This window comes from Salvelinus namaycush, chromosome 23 (assembly GCF_016432855.1).
Source record: "Salvelinus namaycush isolate Seneca chromosome 23, SaNama_1.0, whole genome shotgun sequence".
Taxonomy (NCBI): domain Eukaryota; kingdom Metazoa; phylum Chordata; class Actinopteri; order Salmoniformes; family Salmonidae; genus Salvelinus; species Salvelinus namaycush.
The window spans coordinates 25,523,461-25,546,199 of record NC_052329.1 but is presented as its reverse complement, the minus strand read 5'-3'; the positions used below and the strand labels follow the sequence as shown (position 1 = coordinate 25,546,199).

General features: G+C 43.5%; 1 protein-coding gene across 1 annotated transcript in view; it reads right to left on the bottom strand.

Moving 5' to 3' along the window:
* LOC120018570 (breast carcinoma-amplified sequence 3-like) overlaps positions 1-22,739 on the bottom strand; it is a 163,821-nt gene that overhangs the window by 64,885 nt on the left and 76,197 nt on the right. The window contains exons 16-17 of the mRNA XM_038961784.1: positions 19,794-19,826; positions 1,386-1,536 (exon numbers count right to left, since the gene is read on the bottom strand). Of these exons, the coding sequence (XP_038817712.1) occupies positions 1,386-1,536; positions 19,794-19,826 (184 nt within the window). The remainder of the gene's footprint in view (positions 1-1,385; positions 1,537-19,793; positions 19,827-22,739) is intronic.

Below are 22,739 nucleotides of genomic sequence, written 5' to 3'. Positions count from 1 at the left end.
GATACTCCTGTGCAAGTCTGCGTGAACACACTTGATATCACCCCGCACTTCATGGGCACAACATGCCGCCTACGTGTGTGTGTATGTGTGTGAGTGTGTGTGTGTATGTATGTATGCAGGGGGTCTGGTGCAGGGCAGGAGAGGGATGCACAGCTGCCTGTCTAGCTTCATTAGCCTGCCCTGACGCCTTCTCTCCTGAAGCGGACAGACGAATGGAAAGATGGGAGTTATCTTTAATGTACTTGAGATTTTTTTGTGACTTTGCTGTGGCAACTAATACAGTCCTATTGTATTGACTTGAATTGATACAGTAGAGAGGAGACCTGGTGAGAAGGTTGTGCTTGTCAATTTGAGAGTGAAAGGATACTGGCAAACTGGCTGGCTGGCTGGCACAGGCAGACAGACAGACAGACAGACAGACAGACAGACAGACAGACAGACAGACAGACAGACAGACAGACAGGCAGGCAGGCAGACAGACAGACAGACAGGCAGACTAAAGCAGCCGATCTGAAAAAAAGAAATAATAATCAACTAGCCAGTTCAGGAGTTTCCTCCAGAAGGATGACCTGCCAGTTATACTCTCAAATCTCTCCTCTCTACCTACTGTGTTTTGCTCAGTAGGGCACGCAAAAAAAAAGGGTTTCCTTTCACCATAAAACAAATCCCTTGTAATAATCATGCAGATGAATCAAACTAATGATGGTGTGTTTCTAACCACCAGTCTCAGATGTCTAGTGTCTTTATACAGAACTGAAGTGATCTAATATCATTGGGAAGAAACCCCGGTAGCCTGCTGCTTCCATCATTACAACATGTCCCATTCAAACATGACAGGAAAATGACATTTAAATGGAAATATTAAAATCCAGCCATAATTGTGATGCCACCTGTATGTAAACGAAGTTCACAAGGTGCAGTCTCTCTCCTCTGACTCACCGCCTCTTAAAACTACAGACTTAGTCATAGCGTGACTGACCAAGAGAGAGGAGAGGGAGAGGACACACTGACACGCACAGATACTGCCTGATAGAGAGACTCACTGGTAAATGTTTACATAGAGACATGTAGCTTTACTGTAGTGTAGCTGTACATAGAGACAGACTGGCAACAGATTCCAAACCAGGCTGGATATAATATCATGTGGATGTTTCTTGCAAATCCAATGGGGTCATAACAAATACAGATGAAAAACTAAAAATTCAACATGATCAATGGCTTTGTCTGTGACCAAAGGAGGACAGGCTGAGTTGTAAAGGCTACTTCGGGTTAATACTAGTGAATAGCTAGATGGACAGAGTGTGATGGACAGAGTGTGATGGACAGAGTGTGATGGACAGAGTGTGACAACAACACATGGCTGGATGCAGGGCAGGAAGACTCACCCAGAGCGCTTGGTCATGGTGCCCAGGGTCATGGGCTGTTTGATCTGTGCCAGGGGCAGCACTATGGTGAGGCTGGGCAGAGGGGACAGACGAGGGTTACCCATGTTGTTGTTGGTGAAGTTGTTGTACGACTCCTGGCTGGTGAGTTTAGCTGCACAAAGAGAGAGAGAATATGTAATACAAGTCCTATTTTATAGTCCAAGTCCAACAGTAACAATGCAACAGTTCATGTAGTCCTATGTTTCATCAACGTTTGAACACACGCATACCTGGGGTCCAAGGCCTTGGATGAGCCGTGGCCCTGATTGGAGGTAACCAGCTCAAGATTCAGAGCCACTAGTACCCAGCAGTCAGTTAATCAGACCTAATCAACAGGAGTCCACACCTCTCTCATCTGAGTGGAGCCCAAGCTAAACACAATCAGGCCATGTCAAAGGGCACCACATCGAATGGCCTTAAAGAGCTACATCAGAGAGGTGCATGATGCTTGAGTATGGCATGAACACACAAACATGTACTCACACACACAAAGATGTTTGCTCACTGCAGGCTTAGTAGACTTAGAGAATGTGCCCCTTTCTCTAACTGTGCAAATACATTACATTTAAGCACTAATTGTAAATACCAAAGCAGTAATGTAGAATCCATTCATTACTATGAGTACAACTGTTGCATGTAAAACAGCAGCAGTAAGTCAAAGTCACTTCTAGGAGTTCAACATCTATTGCGTGTACGTTAAATATCACGAGACGTTTTTACAGTGAAAACCAACGGCAGCTTCTTATGTCCACCACATCATACCTGGTTTCAGCAAGTTAGAACTATTTGATGAGACACTATTTCATGATCTATGGAATATATCCCTTGGAAGTTGTACAGTGAATATAATATGAAGAGCTTTATTAAATATGCAGGTCATCTGAGGAGAACGGTAAACTCTTCGCATGATGGTTGACCTGATCATAGCCCTCAACATTAGTTCCATATAATTCCTAAATCACAATAACCTGTTCAATATAAATAACTAATTCATTAAAGACAACATGGGAAACAGGATTTACCAATTTCAACATAAGCTCTACTCTCCATCACGACACAATACACTTCAACCTAGAATGTACTATGATGTATTTTACAATACAATATGTGTCCTTAGAAAGATTCAAGTTGAAGTACTCTCGCAGAAAAACATCATAACCTTCAGGACCAAAACTCAATGATCTTTCTCTGAATGTTTTCCTTTCTCCATTGTTGCATCTGAAAGGCGACAGCCATCGAGTTTAAAAGGGGGGAACCCAGGGACAAAGAGACAAAAGAAAACATGCTACAAAAACAACACAATGAAGGAGAGGGTTGTGATTATTATTGGAATCAAAGCAGTGATGGGGAGAGGAGGAGGAAGGGGGGGGGGGGGGGGGGGTTAGATCATTAAAGTGTTTCTCTGTGTTTCATTAGTGCGGCCAAATAATGTCTTTGTGTTAATCCAAAAAGAGACCATTTAGATGTGGAGGCCCAACAAAACAGCAGGGCCTTCAGAGAGGAGGACGTTATACAAACTTTGTTTGTATCCCAAATGGAGCCCAATTCCCTATATAGTGCACTACTTTTGACCAGGGCTCATAGGGCTCTGGTCAAAGGTAGCACACTATGTAGGGAAAAAGGTAGCATTTGGAATGCAGCCCTCCTTCCCACTTGGCCTCTAAGCCTCTCCGTCTCTCCAACCCGACAGAGAGAGAGAGACAGTTGCCCTGGGCTCTCGAGGGCCCTTCACATTTCAAAAGCACTACACCCCCAACGCAGCCACCTTTTGTGTGGAAGAGCAGGAGAAAAAAGGAGGAATTTGAACAGGAAGCAGCCTGTAAAGCCATAATGGGGCTACAGCTGGCCTAAACGTAGGACAGGAGGAAGAAAACATCTTAATGAATTTAGCATCCTTCCAGCAGGACACTTCAACCCGCCGCTCTCTCTCTCCGTCTCTCTTTTTCTTTTCTCTCAGTCTCTCTCCCCATCTCAATCTTTCTCTCTGTGTCTGCATGCACCACATTAACCCCCTCACCCTTGTCAACCCAAAGAGGAACAGGTGTAGTTGACTTTGGTGGAGCTATTGTGGCTATTGGGCTGTTGACTGGACCGCTACACCCCCCTACGTTATTCCAAGGGGCCCAACTCATCAGAGGCCAGTCAGTGAGGAGAGGACAGGGAAAAGTGGCGAAAACCACGCACAGGCAGAAGACGATATCTAAAACACATCTTGGATGTCTGCTTGTCTGAGGGGGAGAGAGAGGAGCAGGAGTGTCTGGCAGAGAGATCGCTAGCCTAGCGAGGGAGCGAGATGGGGCCATGATTTGATTAATGACTGGGGCGTGATGTGCCTGAGCACTGATACATGACAGCCCCATGGAAAGAAGATCCATCAATGCAAATCCACCCGGCCCAGTCCAGCCAAGGCTCCCGCCAGAGGTCAGCATGTCACCTGACCCAGCCTGATCTCTCCATCCCTCCCTCCATTTCCCTTGATCCTAAACTTTGCTCCCCATATCCCATCCATCCAACCCTCCATCTCTACCTCTTTCCCTCCGTTCTTTTCTACATCCCTCACTCTCTCTACCTCTATCCCTCCATCTCCATCCCTTCATCCTTCTCTACATCCCTCCCTCACTCCCTTCTGCTCCGAACCAATTTGCATCCTCATCTAAACAGCGTCTCTCCGTCTCTCGGTTTCCCTCTCAGCCCGGTCATGGATATCTCGCTTTTGCTGCCCGATTTGCATCCGATGCACACAAGAAATGAGCTCGGCCGTTTCCGAGAAGAAAAAAAGTGTCTAGACTTTGCAGCTGTTGACAAATATTTTCATGTTGAATTTGAATTGTGTTTTGTTTGCACGTGGACTTGGGACTTGGCCGTGAAAAAGCAAGTAAGGTAAAGAGGAGCACTCTGGTAGAGAGAGTGAGGTACGTATAGAGAAAGGTAGAGAGAGAGAGAAGTAGAACGAGAGAAGTAGAAAGAGAGAAGTAGAGCGAGACAGACAGAAAGAAAGCAAGCAGCGGATGCAAGGCTAGGGAATACTGATGTACACTGAGTGAACAAAACATTAGGAACACCTGCTCTATCCATGGCAGACTGACCAGGTGAATCCAGGTGAAAGCTATGATCACTTATTGATGACACATGTTAAATCCACTTTAATCAGTGTAGATGAAGGGGAGAAGACAGGTTAAAGAAGGATGTTTAAGGCTTGCGACATGGATTGTGAAAGGTTGAATGGGCAAGACAAAAGATATAAGTGCATTTGAACAGGGTATGGTAGTATGAGCCAGGCGCACCAGTTTGAGTGTGTCAAGAACTGCAACGCTGCTGGGTTTTTCACGCTCAACAGTTTCCAGTGTGTATCAAGAATGGTTCACCACCCAAAGTACATTCAGCCAACTTGACACAACTGTGGGATGCATTGGAGTCAACATGGGCCAGCATCCCTGTGGAACGCTTTTGACACCTTGTAGAGTCCATGCACCGACTAATTGAGGCTGTTGTGAAAGCAAAAGGGGCTGCAACTCCATATTAGGAAGGTATTCCAAATGTTTTGTACATTCAGTGTATACCGTTTCATCCATTCATGCCTTTCTTGCTTGTCCAAGTTTCCCAGACATGTTATAGTGAAGAGAGAAGGAGGGAGGGAGAGAGGGAGGGGTGGGGGCACAGGAAGTAGGGATTAAGGTGAAGGAAATGAGGGGGTATAAGAGGAGAAAGGAACTTTAGCTACTCTGCTGAGCTGAAGTTTCGCTGTCATGCCAAACCAGCCCTGCGATCGCAATTCCCCAAACTATTATTATTAAAATACTCACTTCCAGGGAAGAGAGAAAAAGAGAGAGAGAGGAGTGGAAGAGAGAGAGAGAGACTTTAACCATGTGCACATTGTTACAACACTACTGTATATAGACATATGACATTTGAAATGTCTTTAATCTTTTGGAACTCTTGTGAGTGTAATGTTTACTGTTAATTTTGTATTGTTTATTATCTATTTCACTTGCCTTGGCAATGTAAACATATGCCAACATGCCATGCCTGTAAAGCCCCTTCAACTGAGAGAGAGAGAGAGAGAGAGAAGAGAGAAGAGAGAGAGAGAAGAGAGAGAGAGAGAAGAGAGAGAGAAGAGAGAGAGAGAGAGAGAAGAGAGAGAGAGAGAAGAGAGAGAGAGAGCGCGAGAGAAAGAGAGAGAGAGAAAGAGAGAGAGAGAAAGAGAGAGAGCGAGAGAGAGAGGCGAGAGAGAGAGAGAAAGACACAAAACCAAATGTCTATCTAGCCCACCACTTCACCCTGGACAGCCTTTACGACCAGGTCCACCTATACAAGGCAGCAGTGCCCACCTTCGTCCGGAACCTAAAGGAACTCGCCCTCAGCCCCAGCCCCAACACCTCACACAGGAACTACAGATCAAGACACTCTCGAGACACTCTCCCAGACCTGCGGGACCCACCCACCCCCCCGGACCTACACATGGAGGACCACGCCGAGAGGACCTACATCCAGACCACAGCACCACCAGACACATCCACAACCCAACCAATCTACACCCCCCCAAGTCAACCATGCCCACACCCCATTTAGGCCCCCTCAGACCAGACCTATGGAGATGGACCCACTGGTTGCCCTAGGTTAAAGAGAGCTGGTAGTCCCATCCACCAAACTACGAGGTGTGAAACAGGAAAGGGATTCAGGGGGTATGCTCATTTGGTATAGAGCAGACCTAACTCACTCTATTAAATTAATCAAAACAGGAACATTTTACATTCGGCTGGAAATTCAAAAGGAAATTCTCAACAGAGAAAAAAATTCCTCCTGTGTGCTACCTATATCCCCCCACTAGAATCCCCATACTTTAATGAAGACAGCTTCTCCATCCTGGAGGGGGAAATCAATCATTTCCAGGCCCAGGGACATGTACTAGTCTGTGGCGACCTAAATACGAGAACTGGACAAGAACCTGACACCCTCAGCACACAGGGGGACAAACAACTACCTGGAGGTGAAAGCATTCCCTCCCCCATATGCCCCCCTAGACACAACTCCTGCAGCTCTGTCGAATGCTGGGTATGTACATAGTCAATGGTAGGCTTTGAGGGGACTCCTATGGTAGGTACACCTATAGCTCATCTCTTGGCAGTAGTACTGTAGACTACTTTATCACTGACCTCAACCCAGATTCTCTCAGAGCGTTCACAGTCAGCCCACTGACACACCTATCAGATTACAGCAAAATCACAGTCTACTTGAACAGAGCAATACTCAATCATGAGGCATCAAAGCCAAAGGAACTGAATAATATTAGGAAAAGCTATAGATGGAAGGAAAGTAGTGTGGAAACCTACCAAAAAACAATTAGGCAACAACAAATTTAATCCCTTTTAGACAACTTCCTGGATGAAACGTTTCACTGTAATAATGAAGGTGTAAACTTGGCAGTAGAAAACCTAAACAGTATATTTGACCTCTCAGCTTCCCTATCAAATCTAAACATTTAAAACAGAAAACAGAAGAAAATTAACAACAACGACAAATGGTTTGATGAAGAATGCAAAAAGAAAGAAATTCAGAAACCTATCCAACCAAAAACAGAGACCCAGAAAACCTGAGCCTACGCCTTCACTATGGTGAATCACTAAAACAATACAGAAATACACTACGAAGAAAGAAGGAATAGCACATCAGAAATCAGTTCAATGTAATTAAAGAATCCATAGAATCTAGCCTCTTCTGAGAAAATTGGAAAACTCTAAACAAACAACACGAAGAGTTATCTATCCAAAACAGAGATGTATAGGTAAAGCACTTCTCCAATCTTATTGGACCTATAAAAAAAGAACAAACAGCAAAAACATATACATGATCAAATACAAATCTTAGAATCAACTATTAAAGACTACCAGAACACACTTGGATTCTCCAATTACATTGAATGAACTACAGGACAAAATACAAACCCTCCAACCCAAAAAGACTTGTGGTGTTGATGGTATCCTCAATGAAATGATAAAATATACAGACCACAAATTCCAATTGGCTAAACTCTTTAACCTCATCCTCAGCTCTGGCATCCTCCGCAATATTTGGAGGACCGATCACCCCAATCCACAAAAATGGAGACAAATTTGACCTCAATAACTACCGTGGGACAGGCATCAACAGCAACCTTGGGAAAATCCTCTGAACTATCATTAACAGCAGACTCGTACATTTCCTCAGTGAAAACAATGTACTGAGCAAATGTCAAATTGGCTTTTTACCAAATTACCGTACGACAGACCACGTATTCACCCTGCACACCCTAATTGACAGACAGACAAACAAACAAACAAACAAAACAAAGGCAAAGTCTTCTCATGCTTTGTTGATTTCAAAAAAGTTTTTGACTCAATTTGGCATGAGGGTCGGCTATACAAATTGCTGGAAAGTGGTGTTGGGGGAAAAACATCCAACATTATAAAATCCATGTACACAAACAACAAGTGTGCGGTTAAAATTGGCAAAAAACACACAATTCTTTTCACAGGGTCGTGGGCTGAGACAGGGATGCAGTTTAAGCCCCACCATCTTCAACATATATATCAACAAATTGGCGAGGGCACTAGCACAGTCTGCAGCACCCGGCCTCACCCTACTAGAGTCTGCTGATTTGCTGATGATCTGGTGCTTCGGTCCCCAACCAAGGAGGGCCTACAGCGGGACCCATTTCTTCTGCACAGACCTGGGCCCTGACAGTAAATCTCAGTAAGACAAAAATAAGTGTTCCAAAAAAGGTCCAGTTGCCAGGACCACAAATACAAATTCCATCTAGACACCGTTGCCCTAGAGCACACAAAAAACGATACATACTTCGGCCTAAACATCAGCGCCACAGGTAACTTCCACAAAGCCGTGAACGATCTGAGAGACAAGGCAAGAAGGGCCTTGTATGCCATCAAAAGGAACATCAAATTCGACATACCAATTAGGATCTGGCTAAAAATACTTGAATCAGTTATTGAACCCATTGCCTTTTATGGTTGTGAGGTCTGGGGTCTGCTCACCAACCAGGAATTCACCAAAAATGGGACCAAATGGAGACTCTGCATGCAGAATTCTGCAAAAATATCATCAGTGTACAACGTAAAACATCAAATAATGCATGCAGAGCAGAATTAGGCAGACACCAGCTAATTTTCAAAATCCAGAAAAGAGCTATTAGATTCTACAACTGCCTACAAGGAAGCGATTCCCAAATCTTCCATAACAAAGCCATCACCTACAGAGATGAACCTGGAGAGTCCCCTAAGCAAGCTGGTCCTGGGGCTCTGTTCACAACCCCAAACAGACCCCACAGTCCCAGGACAGCAACACAATTAGACCCAACCAAATCATGAGAAAACAAAAATATAATTACTTGACACATTGGAAAGAATTTAGAAAAAAACTTAGCAAGCTAGAATGCTACATTAAACAGAGAGTACACAGTGGCAGAATACATGACCACTGTGACTGACCCAAACTTAAGGAAAGCTTTGACTATGTACAGACTCAGTCAGCATAGCCTTGCTATTGAGACAGGCTGCCATAGGCAGACCTGGCTCTCAAGAGAAGACAGGCTTTGTGCACACTGCCCACAAAATGAGAGGGAAACTGAGCTGCACTTCCTAACCTCCTGCAAAATGTATAATCACATTAGAGACACGTATTTCCCTCAGATTACACAGATCCACAAAGAATTCGAAAACAAACCCAATTTTGAGAAACTCCCATTTCTATTGGGTGAAATACCACAGTGTGCCATCACAGCACCAAGAGTTGTGACCTGTTGCCACAGGCAACCAGTGAGGGCAACCAGTGAAGAACAAACACCATTGTAAATACAACCCACGTGTGTATTTTTGTACTTTAACTATTTACACATATTACATTTGAAGCTTCACTTGCTTTGGCAATGTTAACATATGTTTCCAATGCCACTAAAGTCCTTATATATATATATATAATTTTGTTTGTGAGTGAGAGAGTGAGAGAGATAGAAAGTGCCGGACAAAAAGGGGATCCCAGTGGACAAAGTGAAAACAAATTAAAAGAACCCTTATATGCTGCAAAGAAAAAAAACATCACAAGATTTACTCTTTTTCCAAGGTATCACAAGACATGTGTGGAAAAGCCATCGGACTGAGTCGCAGGTAAAGATGGCGTGCTGGAGCAGGGCCAAGGCATCTCCCATCACCACTCTCTTCTCCTCAGTTTCCCCGCCTGCCTGCTATATTAAGGCTGCTGTTTAGCTGAGGGGAGGTCAAGCCAGCCTGTGTGAAAATGGCTTTTCCCCAAACGACTTATGATGGGGGTTTGTTTTCGGAGACGTCATTTGGGACACTCAGGGGACTGTTTATAAAAAATATAGTTGGTAGCAAACTTTACTGAAATTTCTCATGTGTCCAAATGCAAACCTTAAGAGACATTTCCCACATGTAGGCCCACTTTATTGATGTGTCAAAGAGCATACAAACGGACAACCTAGTTCACTAGCCCCAACAACCAAACACACACACCGCAATCAGATATATTAGTTTACAGCAGTACATGTCAGCACGTCAGTATTTACAATGCCTCAGATGGTTGATATGGTGACAGAAAGGAGGAGTATTTTTTAGAGAGTTAGAGATAACGCAAGAGAGAAAGCTATATGAGAGAGTGATGGAAGGAGAGATGGAGAGAACAATAGAGCCATGGTAGAGGGTCTGGATGTGAATGCCTATCTACAAGGCTGATCAATGGGCCCTCCACAGCATGTCTGTGATCAGCAGGACCAGGCAGGCAATAATGTGATCATGTCCATGTAGTTCAGAGGTAAGCAGCCAGGTCTACACAGCTCAGCACAGCTCAGCATCAGAAAAAAACTCTCAAACATACGTACAGCTCAGAAGTCACTTAACTACCAACGGCATCCTGCAGCACTGCTAACAGGGGAACTGAAAAAGCTAGTACTAAATGGTGTGTGCGTGTCAGTGTGTGTGATTGTAAACAGAGCGGTGGTACACACACACCCCTCCCCCCACCCCCCAGATGGAGAGGAGAGGAACGAAACAGGACCGGTTGGCCTGGCAGATGCTCCCACATGACCCCTCAGCCAGCAGGAGAGGAAACAGTCAAGACCAGAGACAGCGAGAGAGACAGAGAGAGAGGGATGAGGAAGGGTGCATGAGTGCCTCAATAAGCAGTATGTACCATCAACAATCTTTATATGGTGATATTTTGATGTAAGTGCAAATGTACTGGTTGTTCAGGTAACTAAGTTTCTAATGTAAAAAACCCTAACTATTCCCTTCCTAATCAGCCCACAATGTCTTACACACGACTGGCAAGACCATGCTTCCTTTAATCAAAGTTACCACTGTTCAACCACATGTTCTACAGCTAGCTAATTAATCAACATCTTTAGAGGCCCACAGTTCCCTGTTCAGCTTCCAAACACAGCCCAAAGTAAAGACTGGTATTTTTGTAACTATTTACAAATGTATTTGGTAAATCATTCCAGTCTTAAAAATATCGTCGATCGAAATGGAGCATAGTAACTTTATGATTATCGTCCAATAACAATGGTGGTTACATTTAAATAACTGGTAGCAACCTCAAGAGCACTTTCATCTAGATTTAACTGGCACAATTCAGCAGTCTCTAAATCAAGAGAATGACATTTTAAAAATCCCATTTTAAAAATCCCAAACAGACAATGCAGTTAAACACATTAAAATATATTAACAATTTACACTTTTCCAAAACACATAAGACAAATAACTTATTTTATTACAATATAATTGCATATGCACAATAAAAATAGACAGCAATTTTAAACAAATACTGTATCTATGTTTATGACAATAGGCTACAGAAACCACCATCTATATCCTTCTCATAAAACAAATACATCCTATATAATGACACATAACTTAATTTGTTCACTTTTCATTCAAGCTCTAAATGTATAAGGGTGACATATTATTGTTGCCTTAGTGGCCTGTGTTCCAGTGTAACTGGCGGTACAGTAGCAAGGCTGCTTGGCGCTCTGTTGGCGCTCTGTTGGCGCTCTGTTGGCGCTCTGTTGGCGCTCTGTTGGCGCTCTGTTGGCGCTCTGTTGGCGCTCTGACTCAGGTCATGAGAAAAGTCACTAATTAATTTCCTCACCATGGTTAAACTATGGAGGGCTACGCGTGTCAGCCGAACCCTGAGCCTTCGCTGCCCTATACAGAGACATCAGACGGGTTTACCAGAGGAGGACAACACACAGCAGAATACAGGGGCTTCCCGATACTAAGCCACACCAAAGCCAGTCAGAGTTAAAGACAGTTGGCTACAGTTCCACATCATCACAACAGAGGTTCAACCAACAGTTAGCTAGAGCAACTCCCACTCAGGCTACAATAGAGGGAGTGAGAAACACACTGGGGCCTTGGTAACTATAATGGAGGCCTGTCTTTCTATGAAGTAACCCAGTGTAACGAGACAAGGTAACACGTTGTAAAAGCTGTTCTATTGAGAAACACAGAGTGGCCTATGTGGAGCACTACCGGTTGAAGTCACAAGAATTCTCTCAACCCATGTAGAACAGTGAAACTGAGTTCCTTTATTTTAACATTGTCATTTAGAAAATCCAATAACTATGAGTGGCAGTGAAATCCCAATGATAATGGGTATAGTGGACAGAGACTGAGCTATTAGGAGTTACATAAAAATGAGTCCCCACAGTGGAGTCAACCAACCACTGACACAGATACATATTCCTTCAACTTGTGTATTTTTGGATCCATAAAATACAGAGAGCACAAATTTGAGTAAATGTCTTGTTCGATTGCTGTGTGGTTTTACTCTGAGATCACCGTTATTGACTCAAGCAGAAGTCAGCAGCCGACTGGGCCTCGAACCACGAGGAGGAAAAACACACAACTACAGTACAGCCCTGGCCTGGCCTGAATGCCACATACACAACCCAGACACACATTCAAAATAATACTAAAACTATATGTACAAGCTTATACCGTACTTCACACTTTTATTTATTTTATTTTTTGGGGAGAGAGAATTTCCACTTGCACATCCTAAATTGTAGATGAATGTAAATTGTGGTTAAATGTTTCATGAGTATTTTGGGATTTGTAATTTTCAGAGGAAATGGTTTCTCTCCAACTGTGATATTTCTTAACCCAGTGTGATAATAAGTGTGATAATTTGAGAAACAAAAACATTTTACTCATATTTTCAAAGCTCCCCGTTTTAATTTCAGGAACATACATTTTGGTCCCAGTGAGACACCAGAATCATAAAAGAACACCTACTGTGAACATATTCAGACAACCTAGGGGTCTAGGGGACATATGTACATTTATGGCAACAAAACATAAATCTTCCTTTAGGGCCTCTTCAGTTTCACCCAGTGTATTACATCTGAGACTAAATTGGACTAAAGCAAAATAATGCATTCATTACGGATTTCTACTCTTTTAACAATACTACAATAAGTCAAATATTTACACAGGGAAAAATGTGAGAAAAAATACATTTTCGCTAGGCTGGTGTTACAAAACATTCAGTTTGGGTTAAACCCAAAACACAATTACCAAACTACCCTACATACTGTGAATTTAAAGTGGAACTCAAGAGGGGAATGTTTTTCAGTGGAAAGGAAGTGACCATTCATAAAAAGGAAGGCAGGAGGAATTACAGAGCCGTCCCAGCCCTTTCTGATTCTGTTGGGCTAGATTCCTATCAAGGCAAAACTATGCTGCGCCAGTCAAGCTTTACACGTCTTCTCCTCGCTCTCTCAGTGGAGTGGAATAGGGACTGACTGGCACTACAGAGCCAGGCCAGCTTTCTGCCTAGAGTAACTCTGAGAACACAGCACCATACAGAGGATGACACCGGTACTACACGCTGAGAGAGCCCATGGAATATGTACTGCAAGTTTGTTTTTTGTTTTCTAATTTAACCTTTATTTATTAAACTAGGCAAGTCAGTTAAGAACAAATTCTAATTTACAATGACGGCCTACCCCGGCCAAACCCGGACAACGCTAAGCCAATCGTGCGCCACCTTATGGGACTCCAATCACGGCCGGATGTGATGCAGCCTGGAAGTCAGAAGTTTTTCCATTCAATGTTAAATACATATATAATAGGAACATTACATGATACAATAACTTAAAAGGGAAGACTTTTCAGTTATGATTACAAACCGGTAAGATATCAAATCAAATGTTATTTGTAATATGCTTTGTAGACAACAGTTGATGACTAACTGTGAAATGCTTACTTACGGGTCCATTTCCAACAATGCAGAGTTAAATATAAGATACATTAAAAAATATATATAAATAGTGACACAAGGAACACACAGTGAATAACAAATTAAAATAACGAGTAAAAATAACATGGCTATACTGTCTGTATATAAGGAGTATAAAATAACATGGCTATACTGTCTGTATATAAGGAGTATAAAATAACATGGCTATACTGTCTGTATATAAGGAGTATAAAATAACATGGCTACAGACGGAGTACAAGTTTGCTTACTTACAAGCCCTTAACCAACAATGCTTTAAGAAAATAAGTGTAAAAAATAGATAAGTAAAAAATGTAAAATAAAAGTAACAAATAATTATACAGCAGCAGTAAAATAACAATAGCGAGGTTATATACAGGGGGCACCGGTACAGTGTCAATGTGCGGGGGCACCGGTTAGTCGCGGTAATATGTACATGTAGGTGGAGTTAAAGTCACTATGCATAGATAATAAACAGAGTAGCAGCAGCGTAAAAGAGGGGTCTGGGTAGCCCTTTCATTAGCTGTTCAGGAGTCTTATGGCTTGGGGGTAGAAGCTGTTAAGAAGCCTTTTGGACCTAGATGTGGCGCTCCGGTACCGCTTGCCGTGCCCGGTAGTAGAGGGGGAATAGGCTTTCTCGTGCCCTATTCATGACTGCCTTAGTGTGTTTGGACCATTATAGTTTGTTGGTGATGTGGACACCAAGGAACTTGAAGCTCTTAACCTGCTCCACTGCAGCCCCGTCGATGAGAATGGGAGCGTGCTCGGTCCTTTTTCCTATAGTTCACAATCATCTCCTTTGTCTTGTTCACGTTGAGGGAGCGGATGTTGTCCCGGCACCACAAGGCCAGGCCTCTGACCTCCTCCCTATAGGCTGTTTCATTGTTGTCGGTGATCAGGCCTACCTCTGTTGTGTCATCGGCAAACTTGATGACGGTGTTGGAGTCGTGCCTGGCCACACAGTCATGAGTAAACAGGGAGTACAGGAGGGGACTGAGCACGCACCTCTGAGGGGCCTCAATGTTGAGAATCAGTGTGGCAGATGTGTTGTTACCTACCCCTACCACCTGGGGGCGGCCCGTCAGGAAGTCCAGGATCCAGTTGCAGAGGGAGGTGTTTAGTTCCAGGGTCCTTAGCTTAGTGATGAGCTTTGAGTGCACTATGGTGTTGACCGCGGAGCTATAGTCAGTGAATAGCATTCTCACATAGGTGTTCCTTTTGTCCAGATGGGAAAGGGCAGTGTGGAGTGCAATAGAGATTGCATCATCTGTGGATCTGTTGGGTCTTGGGTTTCTGGAATAATGGTGTTGATGTGAGCCATGACCAGCATTTCAAAGCACTTCATGGCTACAGACGTGAGTGCTACGGATCTGTAGTCATTTAGGCAGGTTACCTGAGTGTTCTTGGGCACAGGGACTATGGTGGTCCGCTTGAAACATGTTGGTATTACAGACTCCGACAGGGACAGGTTGAAAATGTCAGTGAAGACACTTGCCAGTTGGTCAGCGCTTGCTCGGAGTACACGTCCTGGTAATCTACCTGGCACTGCGGCCTTGTGAATGTTGACCTGTTTATGGCCGTATACAGCTCATTGAGTGGGGTCTTAATGCCAGCATCGGTTTGTGGTGGTATATAGACAGCTACGAAAAATACAGATGAAAACTCTTGGTAAATAGTGTGGTCTACAGCTTATCATTATGATACTCTACATCAGGTGAGCAAAACCTTGAGACTTCCTTAGATTTCGTGCACCAGATGTTTACAAATATACATAGACCGCCACCCCTTGTCTTACCAGAGGCCGCTGTTCTATCCTGCAGAAAAAGCTTAAAACCCACCAGCTGTATGTTATTGATTGTATTTTGGCTAATAGAACCGATGGTAATGGTAGATTACCCTCTCTGCGACGGATCCTTACAAGGCACGATAACCCCGTCTCTTTCTGCGCGTGACCGGGACGAGGGCCTTGTTGGGTGTCTGAAGTAAATCCTTCCCCTCTGACTCGTTGAAGAAAAAGTATTCTTCCAGTATGGGGTGAGTAATCGCTGTCCTGATATCTAGAAGCTCTTTTCGGTCATAACAGACAGTGGCAGAAACATTATGTACAAAATAAGTTACAAATAACGTGAAAAAACATACACAATAGAACAATTGGTTACGGATCGTAAAATGGCAGCCATCTCCTTTGGTGCCATGACAAAGTAAAAATAGGTTTTTAGACGTTTTTGCAAATTTATTAAATTAAAAAACTGAAATAACATTTACAAAAGTATTCAGACCCTTTACTCAGTACATTATTGAAGCACTTTTGGCAGCGATTACAGCATTGAGTCGTCTTGGGTATGACGCTACAAGCTTGGCACACCGGTATTTGGGGAGTTTCTCCCATTCTTCTCTGCAGATCTTCTCAAGCTCTTTCAGGTTGGATGGGGAGCATTGCTGCAGAGCTATTTTCAGGTCCCTTCAGAGATGTTCGATCAAGTTCAAGTCCAAGCTCTGGGCCACTCAAGGACATTCAGGGACTTGTCCCGAAGCCACTCCTTAGTTGTCTTGGCTGTGTGCTTAGGTTAGTTGTCTTGTTGGAAGGGGAACCATAGCCACAGTCTGAGCACTCTGGAGCAGGTTTTCATCAAGGATCTCTGTTCATTGCTCCGTTCATCTTTGCCTTGATCCTGAATAGTCTCCCAGTCCCTGGCGCTAAAAAACATCCCCACAGCATGATGCTGCCACCATCATTCTTCACCGTAGGGATGGTGCCAGGTTTCCTCCAGACGTGACGCTAGGCCAAAGAGTTCAATCTTGATTTCATCAGACCAGAGAATCTTGTTTCTCATGGTCTGAGAGACGGTCTTTTGGCAAACACCAAGTGTGCTATTATGAGCCTTTTACTGAGGAATGGCTTCCGTCTGGCCACTCTACCACAAAGGCATGATTGGTGGAATGCTGCAGAGATGGTTGTTCTTCTGGAAGGTTCTCCCATCTACACAGAGAAACTCTAGAGCTCTGTCAAAGTGACCATCAGGTTCTTGGACACCTCCCTGATCAAGGCCCTTCTCCCCTGATTGCTCAGTTTGGCCGGGCGGCCAGCTCTAGGAAGAGTCTTGGTGGTTCCAAACTTCTTCCATTTAAGAATGATGGAGGCCACTGTGTTCTTGGGGACCTTCAATGCTGCAGATATTTTTTGGTACACTTCCCCAGATCTGTGCCTCGACACAATCCTGTCTTGGAGCTCTACGGACAATTCCTTCGACCTCATGGTTATGTTTTTGCTCTGACATGCACTGTCAACTGTGGGACCTTATATAGACAGGTGTGTGACTTTCCAAATCATTGCCAATCAATTGAATTTACCCCAGGTGGACTCCAATCAAGTTGTAGAAACATCTCAAGGATGATCAATGGAAACAGGATGCACCTGAGCTCAATTTCGAGACTCATAGCAAAGTGTCTGAATATTTATGTAAATAAGGCATCGTTTAAAAAAAATGTATATACATTTGCAAAAATAAAATAAAAACCTGTTTCCGCTTTGTCATTATGGGGTATTGTGTGTAGATTGCTTTAATCCATTTTAGAATAAGGCTGTAAAGTAACAAAACGTGGAAAAAGTCAAGGGGTCTGAATACTTTCAAGGCACTTTCGGTAGGGGTAAATTGACTAGGCAACAGGATAGATAAGACAGTAGCAGCAGTGTATTTGGTGAGTGTAAAAGTGTTTGAATGTGTGGTCAGTTTGCATGTATGTGCATGTTATGTGTGGGTGTATGTAGGGTGTGTGTGTGTGTGTGTGTGTTAGTATATGTGAGTGTGTGGGTAGAGTCCTGTGTGTGTGCATAGAGTCAGTGCAAGAGAGTTAGTGCAAGAAAGGGTCAACGCAGGTTGTCCGGGTAGCCATTTGATTAGCTATTGTTTAGAAGTATTATGGCTTGTGGGTAAAAGCAGTTCAGGGTCTTGTTGGTTCCAGACTTGGTGCATTGGTACCGCTTGCCGTGCGGTAGCAGAGATTGGGTGGCTGGAATCTGAACATTTTTAAGGCCTTCCTGACACCGCCTGGTATAGAGGTCCTAGATGGCAGAGAGCTCGGCCCCAGTGATGTACTGGGCTGTACGCATTACTCTGTAGCACTTTGTGGTCCGATGCCAAGCAGTTGCCATACCAAGCGGTGATGCAGCCAGTTAAGATGCTCTCAATGGTGCAACTGTAGACATTTGAGGATCTTTTTTAGCCTCCTGAGGGGGAAGAGGTGTTGTTGTGCCCTCTTCACGACTGTGTTGGTGTGTTTGGACCATGATAGATCCTTAGTGATGTGTGCACCAAGGAACTTGAAGCTCTCGACCTGCTCCACTACAGCCCCATCAATGTGAATGGGGGCGTGCTCAGCTCTTAGTTTCCTGTAGTTGACGATCAGCTCCTTTGTCTTACTGAAGGTTAAGGAGGTTGTTGTCCTGGCACCACACTGCCAGGTCCCTTATCTCCTCCCTACAGACTGTCTCATCGTTGTCGGCAAATTGAATGATAGTGTTTGAGTCGTGCGCGGCCACGCAGTTGTGGGTAAACAGGGATTCCAGGAGGGGACTGAGCACGCACCCCTGAGGGGCCCCAGTGTTGAGGCTCAGAGTGGCAGATGTGTTATTGGCTACCCTCACCGCCTGTGGGGCGGCCCGTCAGGAAGTCCAGGATCCAGGTGCAGAGGGAGGTGTTCAGTCCCAGGAACCTTAGCTTAGTGATGAGCTTGGAGGGGACTATGGTGTTGAACACTGAGTTGTAGTCAATGAACAGCATTCTCACATAGGTGTGAATAGAGTGGGTCCAGGGTGTCTGGGATGATGGCGAAGTGAGGCATGGCCAGCCTTCAATGCATTTCATGGCTATAGATGTGAGTGGTACAGGGCGAAAGCCATTTAGACAGGTTGATTTGGTGTTCATGGGCACAGGGACTATGGTGGTCTGCTTGAAACATGTAGGTATTACAGACGGTCAGGGAGAGGTTGAAAATGTAGGTGAAGACTAACTACACTGCCTTCGCTTTTCAGTAAGGGACAGATTCATCTGTCATTAGGAACAAGAGAAAAAGAAAAATGTGTAGAAGCAACTGTATGACCATCACATACGCTGTAAACCACATCTTCCTTCATCTTTCACTATACAACGTTACTATGCTGAGGTGATTGATACTCATTTCCAGTGTGTGCGCCTGCTTTCCTGTGTGTGTGTGTGTGTGTGTGTGTGTGTGTGTGTGTGTGTGTGTGTGTGTGTGTGTGTGTGTGTGTGTGTTACAGAGGTCATCTACAGTAGGCCACTGTGGAGCACACAGCAAGCAAACAACATCAAACCTCATGTTTTACGAAGGGTGACAAAATCAGTGTGTTCTGCACTTCAAAGTGAGCGTTTAAAAAGCTCTAATTATAGAACTTCACAGACAAGCCCTGGGTCAGAGGGTCAAGTCGTAAACGTGTCACGCCTCGCTAGCTTAACGTTAGTTAGTTAGTTATCAACCACTCCGAGGTAATGCCTGCATCCAAAATGGCACGATATTTCCTTTATAGTGCACTACATTTGACCAGGGCCCATAGAGCTCTGGTCAAAAGTAGTGCACTATAAAGTGAAAAGGGTGTCATTTGGGACATACAGCAAATGCCATCATCGTACGACCGGCGTCCGTTACACGCTGACTGTGTTTTGGCCGGAGGACGATGACTGACAGAAAAGGGCGGTGTGAAGGATTAAAGAACCCTGAAAACCAAAACAAGCTCTGTGTTGGCTTGTAATGGCACAGAGGAAGTATCCCTTTATCAACAGTGAATTAACAGTTTCCCTTTGCACCTTGTTTTGCCCTTTGCTGCAGCCTCTGAACGTGGGCCAGAAACCAGATGGCTGGATGACTGTTGGATCCACAATGAACCACCAAGCACTCTATTTCAGGCCACCAGGAGAAATCAGCACCCTCACTAACAGACTAACACTCATCTGTTGATGTGTCATTGTTTGACCCCAGCTGAAAACACATACGGGCTCATGCAAAAAAACACATACACACACACACAGATGCGAGTGGACACACGGCGGACCAGACTTCACTGACCTCTATTTTCTCTTTTCTTTCTGCATTTTGCTCCTGTTGAATGGAATAGCAGTAGAGTCAGTACAGCATAACTTTTCTCTTTCAATCACAGGAGTGTTTGGACTGAACTCTGTCGGACAGTGACAGAAGCACAGCACAGCAGAGCCAGCCCAGTCTTGTCTATAGTCAAACACTGACCCCAAATCAGCCAGACTCAACTACCACAGACAATTAGTCTGATAAAACCATACATAAGACAGTTTAAAACAAACACATTGGTTTAAAGTACATGAAACATCCACTTCCATATCAACAATCAAATATGTACAGTGTATCTATGATGTCTAAGCAGTTGACCAACAGAGCACTCATCCAAGTTCGGTTTGTGTAATCTACTTTAGAAACTAGATCAAAAGCTAAGCTATATGATTGACTTGTGAATAGAAGTTAAAAAAGATTGTCAAATAGTCATTCATATTGTTACATGGACATTATTAGGGACATTGGGTCAATAGAATCAGAGCTCTACTACCCGACGAGCCCCAAAATGATACACGGGGTTGGGCCCGGGTAGGGCTCAGGTATCATTACAATTGATCACTAACATTCTGAAGCTGAGCCTTTTGTTCATGCTCTGAAGCGCAGTACAGTCATATCTTACTAAGATCATAACATGTTGTCAGAAGTTCTTCAACCTCATCAAATACAGGAGAGATTATTTGACATAAAATAATAAAATGTTCCTTGAGTTTTGGGTTTCGGACAGGGCAGGGCAGGGCCTTAAATTTGGCAGAACCAAATCGGGCCTGGGTAGCGCCCTGGGTAGCGCTCCTGCCCGTGCAGGGCTCTAAATTGAATACACTGGCTCAATTAAATAAAATAATTAGAGACATCAGGTTAGCCATTCCTTTGAGGATGCATGGGTGAAGATCATAGGTCAAGGGGTTAAAACAGGACTTGAGGAGAATAACTAGCACGACTCCATATTTAAACAGAGAGAGGCGGAAAAAAGCCCAACTGTAGATTTCTATTTTTAAAGCGGCCTGGCAGCTCTGAAGGATGTGAACTTTTCTTAGTTCCTTCCCCAAAATCAATGTGTCGTCAGAGGGGACAATCAGAGGGCAGCTGTTGTGGCTTTTCTGACTGATTCATCATCCCAGATTCAAGCCCGAGAAACAACCTGTTCTCAAAACAGACAGAAGATAAACAAAGCAAATAGTGATCAACTTTTAGGGGGAGGTTTTTTTGGGGGGCCGCGCAAACAGGAGAAATCATCTAGCCTCATCACTCAGAAACAGACTAAAATGACACGAGATCAGCACTTCAAAGCAACACAACAGGATGCTGACAATTCATTCTGAAACTCATGCAACAAACTTCAGACTGATGTAAAAACAGTTAAGATCACTTTGAGTCAAAATGTAAGCCAAGATCTACCACTCAGATTATTATTATTACTTTTTTTTATTTTTTTTTTTAAACATGACTTAAAAAATGTAAGTCTATGCAACATTAACCAATTAAAATCAGTTATGTAGCAATAAGGTTTGTGCAGTAGGCTATAAGCCCAATACATTATATCACTGCATATTGGCTATGCTTGAATTGCCCTGCCAATGTTGTTCTTCTCAGACCATTTAAATGTTGGTATGATCACACTGGTATTAGATACTTGATTGTATTACTTGTGAGACACAGCTGAGTGAGCAAAAATAATTAGCTTTTCTTTTTTACTAGACTGATGGCCTGTATCTGATGGTCAGTCTGAGGGGAGGGAGGGAGCTGCGGTGAGGATGCCTCTCACCTGATTCAACGTCCCTCTGCTCTCCCTCCCTCTGCTGAGTAAAGCGGACACAGTCTTCCAGATGACGGTGAAACCATTTCGCACTGCATTATTTCTGCCACAAGCACCAATTCATGCTGTTACTCCTGACCGGGGAAAGTGAGATATTCCTCAATATTAAAAAGACAAGCCACTACTAATAAAGCAAGCTTATCGGAACACTTTGATATACAGTGCATTCGGAAAGTATTCAGACTCCTTGACTTTTTCCACATTTTGTTACGTTACAGCCTTATTCTAAAATGGAATAAAAATTAAATACATAAATCTATACACAATAACTCAATGGCAAAGCAAAAAGACTTTTATAAATTGTTGCTAATTTATGAAAAATATATAAATATACAGTACCAGTCAAAAGTTTGGACACACCTACTCATTCCAGGGTTTTTCTATATTTCTACATTGTAGAATAAAAGTGATGACATCAAAACTATTAAATAACACAGCTTTGCACACTCTTGGCATTCTCTCAACCAGCTTCATGAGGATGTCACCTGGAATGCATTTCAATGAACAGGTGTGCCTTGTTAAAAGTTAATTTGTGGAATTTCTTTCCTTCTTAATGTGTTTCAGACAATCAGTTGTGTTGTGACAAGGTAGGGGTGGTATACAGAAGATAGCCCTATTTGGTAAAAGACCAAGTCCATATTATGGCAAGAACAGCTCAAATAAGCAAAGAGAAACGACAGTCCATCATTACTTTAAGACATGAAGGTCAGTCAACACGGAACATTTCAAGAACTTTGAAAGTTTCTTCAAGTGCAGTCACAAAAACCATCAAGCTCTATGATGTAACTGGCTCTCATGAGGACCGCCACAGGAAAGGAAGACCCAGAGTTACCTCTACTGCAGAGGATAAGTTCATACTAGCCTCAGAAATTGCAGCCCAAATAAATGCATCACAGAGATCAACTAACAGAAACATCTCAACATCAACTGTTCAGAGAAGACTGCGTGAATCAGGCCTTTATGGTCGAATTTCTGCAAAGAAACCACCACTAAAGGACACCAATAAGAAGAAGAAACTTGCTTGGGCCAAGAAACACGAGCAATGGACATTAGATCGGTGGAAATATATCCTTTGGTCTGATGAGTCCAAATGTAAGATTTTTGGTTCCAAC